At 44.3% G+C, this 11,252-nt stretch overlaps 1 protein-coding gene across 1 annotated transcript in view; it reads right to left on the bottom strand.

Annotated features, from left to right (window-relative positions):
- The window catches only part of KCNN4 (potassium calcium-activated channel subfamily N member 4), a gene marked incomplete at its 5' end in the record, with an annotated part of 24,231 nt that extends 13,608 nt beyond the window's left edge, over positions 1 to 10,623 (bottom strand). Inside the window, one exon of the mRNA XM_015826791.1 lies at positions 10,528 to 10,623. Within this exon, the coding sequence (XP_015682277.1) occupies positions 10,528 to 10,623 (96 nt within the window). The remainder of the gene's footprint in view (positions 1 to 10,527) is intronic.
- Between the last annotated feature and the right edge of the window lie 629 nt (positions 10,624 to 11,252).

Below are 11,252 nucleotides of genomic sequence, written 5' to 3'. Positions count from 1 at the left end.
GGTCATTGAACCAGGTTTTGGTGCTTTTGGCAGTGTGTGCCTCTCCATTCTTCCTCCAGACTCTGGGTCCTTGGTTCCCAAATGAGATGCAAAAGTTGCTTTCATCAGAAAAGAGGACTTTGGACCACTAAGCAACAGACCAGTTCTGTTTTTCTTTAGCCCAGGTAAGACGCTTCTGATGTTGTTTGTTGTTCAGGAGCGGCTTGACAAGAGGAATACGACATTTGCATCATTACATGCAAAACAAGATAGTTCAAGCCGTGATGTGTCATAAGTAAGATGATTATGGCTTACAGCTCATGAAAACCCCAAATCAGAAGCGTCTTACCTGGGCTAAAGAAAAACAGAACTGGTCTGTTGCTTAGTGGTATTCAGCCGGTAGATGGCAGTATTTATACGTCTGGATCTATGCCAGTGGTGGCGAACCTATGGCACGGGTGCCAGAGGCGGCACTTAGAGCCCTCTCTGTGGGCACGCACCCCGTCGCCCCAGTCCTAGGCCTTCAGCTGGGTTTTATAAAACCTTTTCGCTTTAGGCCTCTGCGGTTCAATCAATCAGTCAATTTCAACTTCTTGCGGGGAAAAAAAGATCTTGCAAAGTTGGAATTGATTGATTGATTGAACTTTTTAGTCCCACCCAGTCTGCTGTTACCACCGCAGCCACGCCACCCAATGGGCCACAACCACCCGGCACCCGACGATGCATAAGTGGGTTTTGGGTTGCAGTTTGGTCACTCGGTCTCTAAAAGGTTCGCCATCACTGATCTATGCTATGTACTCTATGCTCTTTTGTTCTAAGTAGAGTTTACTGTTTCCTTTTACAGTTATATAGTTGAGCAGTAAAGCACATGGTGACTGTACTCTTTGTTTGCTCTGTATGATGCTTTATATAAACAGAATTTTTAACACCCTCTCAATCAGCTGGGCATATGAGAAGGACGATGCCCACCTTTTCATGGAGGAAAGGTTGTTAACAGTCTCAAGAACCATTAGAAAAAAGGTTGTTACTAGTACAATACAGTCAGAGGACTCCGGTGCTGTGTAACCAGCCACACAGCATATTGGCACCAACATTTGCCTTCATTTCACCAATAGCAGGGCAGAACACCAAAAGCATCCATCCAAGCCCTTCCTAATAGTTTTTCTCCAGGGCTCACAAGAAGAAATGGAGCAAAAATAAAAATTGGTGTTGGAAGGCGTAGTTCTCTAACTTTGTATTTGGTAACCCAATCAAAAGGAAACCTGCTTATTCAAAATGCACCATTTCCCAAATTTTTCCACCTGGTCCACCGGTTGTACACACCACCCACCTACGCATTGACCCACAATATCATTAGCATTGTTATTATGATTATTATCAGTCGGAATCAATTCACTGTGGGATGAAGACCTTTCAACCATTCGGTTTGGTCAAGGCAGGTTAGTAGATGGCTATATTTGTTTACAGGTAGTCGTCGACTTACGACCACAGTTGAGCCCAAAATTTCTGTTGTTAAGTGACATGTTTGTTAAGTGACCTTGGGACACGGCAGCAGTCATAAATACGACCCACTTGCCAAGCATCTGAATTTTGATCACATGATCTTGGGAAAGCTGCAAAGGTCGTAACTGTGAAACATTGTCATAAGTCATATTTTCAGTGCCCTTGTAATTTTGAATGGTCACTAAAACGAACTGTTGTAAGTCGAGGACTACCTGTATTTGCCCGTCTATGGCTGAGAGAGTGGGAGTAAGCCTGAGTCACACAGGGAGCTTCTGTGGCTGAGGGGTCTAGAACCCGGGCCGCCCTACTCCTAGTCCAGCACCTTCCCTTCCACCCCAAAGTGACTCTTGGGCTGAGAGAGAGACTGGCTCAGAGTCACCCAAGGAACTTCAATGTTGAGAAGAGTCCTGGATCTTCCTACTCCTAGCTGAACACTCTATTACTACACAATGTTGGCTGTTGGGCTGAGAGAAAAAGATTGTCCCAGAGTCACCCATTCAACTCCCATGGCTGAGAATGACTGTGAACTTGGGTCTCCCTGCTCCTATTCCAGGGGTAAGCAACCTTGGCTCTTTTATGACTGGTGGACTTCAACTCCCAGAATTCCTGAGCCAGCATGGCTCAGCTTGGAAACCTCTCCCTTTCCCCTCAGCACGGCTGGCTCAGGAATTCTGGGAGTTGAAGTCCACGAGTCATAAAAGAGCCAAGGTGGCCTACCCCTGTCCTAGTCCAACCCATCACCCCTACTCCATGTTGGTTCATAAGAGAGGAAACACGTCAGGCTCGGAGTCCCCCAGGAAGCTACAACCTAGGTCTCCCTACTCCTCATCCAGGGCCTTCACCACACCTCCTCACTGACTCCCTGGCTCAATATCACCCAAGGAGTGTCTACGCTGGGTCTCCCCATTCCTAGTCCAGCACCTTCACCACCACCACCCCACACTGGCTGTTGAGCAGAGAGGGAAGAACTGGCCCAACGTCACTCGGGGAGCTGCTGTGGCTGAGAATGGATGGGAACCTGTTTCTAGGTCTGTGTCAGAGAGCTTTGTGGTAGTCCACAAACATTTGGCAGCTCCCTGCCTCTGGAATCCAGCTTCTGTGATTCAAGACAGGTAACAGTTGAGCAATTTCCCCCTCGAGATCCGTATAAATAAACCCTCTATTGTCAAAAGGTGTCATTGCGGTATCACAACATAAGGGATGGAACTGAATGCCAAGTGGTTTTACAAAGCAGATGTAGGTTACGCTGTTGATGGACTGCTTTCTGGGGTTGCAAAAGCTTTTTTTATTATTAGTAAAATCAGTTTGTATGCTGCTGATGGTTAACTCTTGACTCCCACCTCATGGATGGCTTCCAAGAGAGGAACACAAAACTGCCCATCTAGCCAAATACAGGTAGTCCTCGACCTTAACGACCACAACTGACCCCAAAATTTATGTCGCTAGGTGAGACAGTTGTTAAGTGAGTGTGGCCCCCATTTTGCAACCTTTCTTGCCACAATTGTTAAGTGAATCCCTGCAGTTGTTAAGCTAGTCACACGGTTGTTAAGTGAATCTGGCTTCCCCCTTTGCTTGTCAGAAGGTCGCAAAAGGGGATCACGTGACCCCGGGACGCTGCAACTGTCATAAATATGAGTCAATTGCCAAGTATCCAAATTTTGCTCAGGTGACCTAGTGCAGGGGTAGGCAACCTTGGCTCTTTTATGACTCGTGGACTTCAACTCCCAGAATTCCTGAGCCAGCATGGCTCAGCTTGGAAACCTCTCCCTCAGCATGGCTGGCTCGGGAATTCTGGGAGTTGAAGTCCACAAGTCATGAAGGGGCCATAGTTTCCCCATGCTGGCTCAGGAATTCTGGGAGTTGAAGTCCACGAGTCATAAAAGAGCCAAGGTTGCCTACCCCTGGTCTAGGAGGCTCACTGCTTAGAACAGGAGGACTTAGGACAGGGGTAGGCCACCTTGGCCCTTTTATGACTCGTGGACTTCAACTCCCAGAATTCCTGAGCCAGCCATGCTGAGGGGAAAGGGAGAGGTTTCCATGCTGAGCCAGGCTGGCTCAGGAATTCTGGGAGTTGAAGTCCAGGAGTCATAAAAGAGCCAAGGTTGCCTAACCCTGACCTAGAGGATGCTGCAACCGTTGCAAGTGTGAAAAACGCTCATAAGTCACTTTGTTCAGTGACATTGTAACTTCAAACGGTCACTAAATGAACTGTTGTAAATCGAGGACTAGCTGTGAAATCTAGCTGTGGATGCGGGCTTCGCTTTACATTTAGACCAATTTCAGCTGCATGGGCAACTGGGGCTCAATATTCCTCCAGCAGCCCAGTGTTTATTGCAATAGCTTTTCTGCTTTTATTACATGATTTTTGAACGTGTGATGTTTTTTTAACCCTTTTATTGCCGACAATAAATAGGGAACTGCTCCATTTCTTAAGAAACAGATAAAACGATGAAAAGAAAAAGAAAGGAGAGCAAGAGTAAAGAAACATAAGAAATAACCTACTACTTAAAATATATATCCCTAGGCTAATATATATATATTTATTTCCTCAATTTCTTATTCTTTTTAACCATAATTAAGAATATATTTAATCTTTAATCTTTAAACATTCCATTCAATACCTCTAGTCATCTAGTCCTTTGACTCTTATTCAAAACATTTTCTTTTCATCATTGTCTTAAATTCAGTCACATTTAAGTATTTAAAACATTTCCTTTATTTAAATCATTTCAACTTTTTCGGAAGTAGCAGAGAAGCCCTAGGCCAGGGGTCTGCAACCTTGACAGCTTTAAGACTTGTGAACTTATTGTAATTATTATAATTAATTAGTATTAAGCATTGTTAAGTAGTGAAATGAATGAGATTTATTGATTAATTTCTTATTTACATGATTATATTTAAAGTTGTTTAATAATAGAGTAATTATTAAGATTTAATATGTATACCTGGACTGGTAGACTTGCGAGAAGCGATGTTATTTTGTGGGATTAATCCCACTTTTGTGTTATCCCTTTTCCCTGGTCTAAACTTTTTGTATGTTTCCCTTTGTCTTATCCTTTTTGACCCTATTCCTTTATTACCCTTATAAAACTCAATAAAATATTTTTTTTAAAAAAACAAGACTTGTGGACTTCAGCTCCCAGAATTCTTCAGCCAGTTGCCAAGGTTGCAGACCCCTGCCCTAGTTAGCAAACATCTCAGCCAATGAAATACCCCCTGATTTAAGGGCCTAAAATGCACTTTGGGGAAATGCACATCAAATGAACTGAACGTCGCCACTTTAATCCTTAGCCGGCCAAAGTCACTGCCACCGGCCACAGCTTGGCAGTCGCTGGGTGGACCCGCTGGGTGACTCAGCCAGGAAATGTTGCTCTCCAATCAGCAACCGAGATCAAACAGTCCACAGGAAAGAAAGAAAAAAATTCTTCTGAAGTATATTTTCCAAATGTCGCTGGCTCGCCTGCCGCAAACCAAGACATGTTGAGCCCTACAGATGGGGAAGATGAAATGTCTGGGCTGGCCAGTCAGCCCTGAAGGAGCAAGTCTCAACTTCAGCCTGATCTGTTGAGCATTTCCCAGCCCTGCACGCTATTTATAAATGAATTTATTAAGAAGAACTGTCTGTATGTGGTCAATGCAGATACTTCTCCTTACTTTTGGCTGCTAAAACTAGAGGACGGTGACAGGTGCAGAGTTAATATTACTGTTTTTTTAAATAGTGTTTGTTAACAAGGGTCTGAGCACTCCCCAAAGAGGTTTTATGATGCTCAGATTTTGGGGAGAACTATTACTGTCCCTCAAATAGAGAATGCCCCATCTATATCTCAATTGCTTAGATGGGAGGTTGTAGAAATCAAACGAACAAATAAATTTCTTGTGCCACACACATTGTCCCTTGCCCCAAACTCTGGCTGATTATCTGTCTGTCTGTCTGTCTGTCTGTCTGCCTATCTATCTTATATCTATCTATCTATCTATCTATCTATCTATCTATCTATCTATCTATCTATCTATCTGTCTGTCTATCTATCTATCTATCTATCTATCTATCTATCTATCTATATATATATATATATATATATATATATATATATATATATATATATATATATATATATATCTTATATCTATCTGTCTGTCTGTCTATCTATCTATCTATCTATCTATCTTATATCTGTCTGTCTGTCTGTCTGTCTGTCTGTCTGTCTGTCTGTCTGTCTGTCTGTCTATCTATCTATCTATCTATCCATCTATTATATTTCTACATTACCCAGCTCAACTTAAATTATCTTAGTTAAGATAACTAAAATAAGTAAGTTATCTTAATCATCTCAGTTCTCTAATGCTTTGCAAATGTTAGAACAGAGAAATAATTTTTAACATGAACAGACAGGGAAAATGATTCAACACAAGGACAGAGTTAGATTATTGGTTGTTGTTTTTTAAAAAAAAACTTTTTAACTTGTTGTTTGGTTGCATTGGATTTATATCTATCTGTCTGTGGACCTATCTGTGGACCTGTGTCCACAGTTTCTGAAGTGCAGCTCATGGACCATCAGTTAAAGGATAAATCCAGCCTTAATCTGTTCTTGATGAAGCTACTTATCTACTTAAATGTGGGGGGGGGGACTTTATAAATGTATAAAATCCAATTTTGGGAGATTGGAGTAAATTATTCTAGCTGTTCCTCCCCTTTAATCATTCTGGTTGCACCTGGTACATATAAAAGACCTATTACTTCCAGCTCCTTGCAGTTCAGATAAATATTTTCCAGGGAGATTTCATTTTCTTATTAGAGGTATGGCATCTGCAAAGTATGTCAAAGTTTGCCCATAACAATCTTTTTGTTATAACAGAATTAAAGTGAAGATTGTTGATCCTGGCAGACATAGGCCAAGTACATGCGCCCTTCCCCAGGTCAAAGTCTGTTGTTTTTCAGGTCTCCTTCTGGAGTAGCTCCCAGATTTATGGGATAATCATCCTACACTGTCCTCCACCTACCTTTGTAACAGTTCAGTTAGTGACTGAAGTTACAATGGCGCTGAAAAATGTGACTTATGATCATTTTTCACACTTACGTCCATAGCAGCACCCCCAGGGTCACGTGATCAAAAATCAGATGCTCGGCAACTGGCTCGTACTTACGACGGTTGCTGTGTCCCAAGGTCACGTGATCCCCTTTGGCGACCTTTCTGACTGAAGGGATTTTATTGTGCTTATGATTTTAGTATGTTTAAGTTTGACATTAGCATTTATTTTATATATAGTAACCATTTTATATTGACACTTATAGTGTTATCATGTAATCATTGTTTTGTTATTTTGTAATCATTATTTTGTAGTTAGTTGCTTGATCAGATGCTTTATATATATATATATATTGGAAAAGTAAGGGCTTCATGCTTTAGGTATAGGTGATTGCTTATATGAAAAGAGCAAGGTAAGGGGAGGGGGGAAAGAAGTTACAGATGGAGCCTGGGTTGCTGTGTATGAGTCATCATCTAGGACAGTGGTGGCGAACCTATGGCACGGGTGCCAGAGGCGGCACTCAGAGCCCTCTCTGTGGACACGCGCACCATCACCCAAGTCCTAGGCCTTCAGCTGGGTTTTATAAAAAATTTTCACTTTAGGCCTCCGCTGCCATGTGCAAAAAAAAAAAAAGGTTCAATCAATCAGTCAATTTCAACTTCTCGCGGGAAAAAAAAAAGATCTTGCAAAGTTGGAATTGATTGATTGAATTTTTTACTCCCACTCAGTCTGCCGTTACCACCGCAGCCACGTCCAGCCAATGGGCCACGCCCACCCAATTGGCCACACCCAGCCAATGGGCCACACCCACCCTGCACCCGACGATGCATAAGTGGGGTTTGGGTTGCAGTTTGGGCACTCGGTCTCTAAAAGGTTTGCCATCACTGATCTAGGAATTATTTTTTTGTGCCATCTTATGCCTAGTACCAAGACCTGATCTTTTTGTTCTGCAAAGGTATAAAAGGTGGAAGACATCTTTTCTGGTTGTTCCCTTCATCTCTCTACCAGCCACGAAGAGAGATGGGGTCGCCCAACTCTATTTTGATCAAAATAAAAGTTGTTTGCTTGCTGAAACCTCGGCTCAGGAGTTTCTTTGCCTCTTTTAAATTCCTGAGTAATGCTGGGGCAATTGTGAGGCTAAGTGGAAAACCTTACATCCTGGCGCCCAACGTGATGGAAGCCACAATGGCTCTCCCCTCACATCTGGAGACCCCTGTTAAGGTCCCAATGGGGAAGCCAGATTTACTTAACAACCGGGTTACTAACTGATCAACTGCAGTGATTCACTTAACAGCTGTGGCAAGAAAGGTCGTAAAACGGGGCAAAGCTCACTTAAGAAGTGCCTCGCTTAACAACAGAAAGGTTAGGCTGAATTGTGGTCGTACGTCGAGGGCTACCTGTAGTTGCAGCAGCAGTAACGTTGCACTGTTATGGCTACGATTGTTATTATTATTAAGGCACAGATTGGGAGGAAGATGGCCATGGAAAGATCAGCATGCAGGGAGGAAAAAATTGTTCTCTTTTGCTTCCTAGTGAAAAATAAAATACGCCATTGGATAAGGACGCCCGGTCAGATCCCTGAAGGACAAACCGATCCCATGTTAGTTTAATCTCATATTTACCTTGCTATCGCCAGTTCTTATATTTTAAGTGGTTGCAATCCTCTTTTGTGATTTTATGACAAGCAAAGTGAAGGGAGAAGCCAGATTCACATAACAACCGGGTTACTAACATCAACTGCAGTGATTTACTCAACAACTATAATAATAATAATAATAATAAATTTAATTTATATGCCGCCCTTCTCCCAACGGGACTCAGGGCGGCGCACAACATATTTAAAACAAAACATAAATACATTCCCCCCCGCAGTGATGGCGAACCTTTTAGAGACCGAGTGCCCAAACTGCAACCCAAAACCCACTTATGCATCGTCGGGTGCCGGGTGTGCGTGGCCCACTGGGTGGTCATGGCTGTGGTGGTCATGGCAGATTGGGTGGGTGTGGCCAAGGTGGGCGTGATCACCTCGATGTTGCTCGTGAGAAGGGACGCCTGTGGAGGCCAGGTAGGGTTGAGGGAGATCCAGGGGGTCTCTGGCAGGTGGGGCGGTGGGCAGGAGGCTCGTCTGTGGGGAGAGGCGAGGCAGGGCGGGGATGCCATTGTCACAGGGCAAGGTGAGGCAGGGGCCGGGGCGGCTGCTGCCTGACACCATCGGCCCCTGCACACAGAGGCCAGCGAGCACATGGGTGCTGGGATGCATCCGGCCATGTGGGACCTCGGTGAGTTAGCTGGCGGCTGGTTGAAGAGGGACGGTTGCCATCTCCGGGGCATGGCGCGCGTACCCACAGAGAGGGCTCTGAGTGCTGCCTCTGGCACGCGTGCCATAGGTTCGCCACCACTGAACTATGGCAAGAAAGGTGGCAAAATGGGGCAAAACACACTTAAGAAATGTCTCACTTAATAACAGAAATGGGCTCAGCTGTGGTTGTAAGTCAAGAACTACCTGTATTCCTAATTTTGCCTCTTCCATGCACTAGCATCTGGGGCATAGTAAAAGCCAAAGCCAAAATTGGGAGGTGGGTGAGATTTGCATCCAGGTGTAAAATTATATTGGCAAATGTACAGAATCTTACAGAATAACAGAGTTGGAAGGGACCTTGGAGGTCATCTAGTCCAACCCCCTAGTCAGGCAGGAAACCCAATACCATTTCAGACAAATGGCTGTCCAGTCTCTTCTTAAAAACTTCCAGTGTTGGAGCATTCACAGCTTCTGGAGGCAGGTTGTGCCACTGGTTAATTGTTCTAACTGTCAGGAAGTTTCTCCTTAGTTCTAGGTTGCTTCTTGCCTTGATTAGTTTCCACCCGTTGCTTCTTGTCCTGACCTCAGGTGCTGTGGAGAATAGGTTGACCCCCTCTTCTTTGTGACAGCCCCTCAGATATTGGAAGATTGCTATCATGTCACCCCTAATTGTTGTTTGTCCTCCTTGAAACCAACCTGGTTGGTAACAATTCCTTTTTGCACACTGTCTCCACATCAGAGATGGGAGGTTTTCTGGGTTCATCACAGGCAACAGATGATATTCAGACCCATAAAAGGGATGAGCCCATCTAACTAAGGTAGCTGTTGGGATGGAAAACCCTTGTTGGGTAAGTCTCCACAGTTCGCTGCTCCTTATTTTATTTTGTGCTGCTTGATGGAAACCTTTAGAAGCTGCCCTAGGTCAGTAGCTCATACTGGATTCCAAGCATTGAGGTGAGACTCAGAGATGCAGTGGAAAACACTCAACAAATAGCAATAGCAATAGCACTTAGACCAGTGGTTCTCAACCTTTTTAATGCCGCGACCCCAACCAGTCAAGGACTAAACCGGTCGTAAGTCGAGGACTAAACCGGTCGTAAGTCGAGGACTAAACCGGTCGTAAGTCGAGGACTACCCAACCAGTCGTAAGTCGAGGACTTTCCCTGCCCGGGAGCGCCGTGCATGCGTGGTTCCGCCCCCTGCACCGGCCGAGGCGGAGCTGGCAAGCAGCAGAGATGGAGCAGGCCGACCACCAGCTGGCCCAGCCCAAGGGAGGTAAGGCACCCGCCGGAAAAGGGGAAAAAAAATGGCGGACAAAAAAAATGGCGGACAAAAAAAATGGCGGACAGCCTTGCTTGGCGACCCCCGTGAAATGGTCGATCGACCCCAAATGGGGTCCCGACCGACAGGTTGAGAACCACTGACTTAGACTTATATACTGCTTCACAGGGCTTTACAGCCCACTCTAAGAGGATTACAGGGCCAGTCTATTGCCCCCAACAATCTGGGTCCTCGTTTTACTGACCTCGGAAGGATGGAAGGCTGAGTCAACCCTGAGCCAGTGAGAATCGAACTGTAGTCAGCCGGCAGTCAGCAGAAGTAGCCTGCAGTGCTGCATTCTAACCACCGTGCCACCAAAGCTCAATTAAAAAGGGGGTGAAGTCACTAAACCTCCCAATAGATGCCACCGGTATCACCCACCCCTCCCTTATAGTTACCTGGATCTCTTTGATGTGAAACGCCAGGATCAGGATCACTAATCCCACCGTGGAGAGGGTGATGAGGCACTTGGTCATGAAGGCATAAGCAAACCACTGAAAGGAGAGCAAGAGAGAAGAGATGGGTTAAGGAAACTCCTCAAGGATGTGGGCCTGAAACCAGCAAAGGTTTGAGAGGTCTCCCTTTGGTTTGAGGGCCACACAGAATGGATGGAACGGATGGAGACTAATCAAGGAGAGAAGCAACCTAGAACTAAGGAGAAACTTCCTGACAGTTAGAACAATTAACCAGTGGAACAACCTGCCTCCAGAAGCGGTGAATGCTCCAACACTGGAAGTTTTTAAGAAGAGACTGGACAGCCATTTGTCCGAAATGGTATACTATAGGGTTTCCTGCCTGAGCAGGGGGTTGGACTAGACGACCTCCAAGGTCCCTTCCAATATTATTATTATTATTATTATTATTATTATTATTATTATTATTATTATTATTATTATTATTATTATTATTATTATTATTATTATTATTTATTTATTTATTTTTATTTATTTATTTTATTTAATTTATATGCCGCCCTTCTCCCGACAGGGACTCAGGGCGGCGCACAACATATTTAAAACCAGAACATATATACAATCCCCCCCTTAAAACCGAATTAAACCGAATTTTAATGTTGCGTCTTCCGAATATTTAAAACCCAATGTAAAATCCACCCTAGGTCAGG

Source organism: Protobothrops mucrosquamatus, unplaced genomic scaffold (genome assembly GCF_001527695.2).
Source record: "Protobothrops mucrosquamatus isolate PMUCROS unplaced genomic scaffold, P.Mucros_1.0 scaffold_212, whole genome shotgun sequence".
NCBI lineage: Eukaryota > Metazoa > Chordata > Lepidosauria > Squamata > Viperidae > Protobothrops > Protobothrops mucrosquamatus.
The sequence above is the reverse complement of the archived record's forward strand: the minus strand, read 5'-3'. Positions and strand labels throughout refer to the sequence as shown.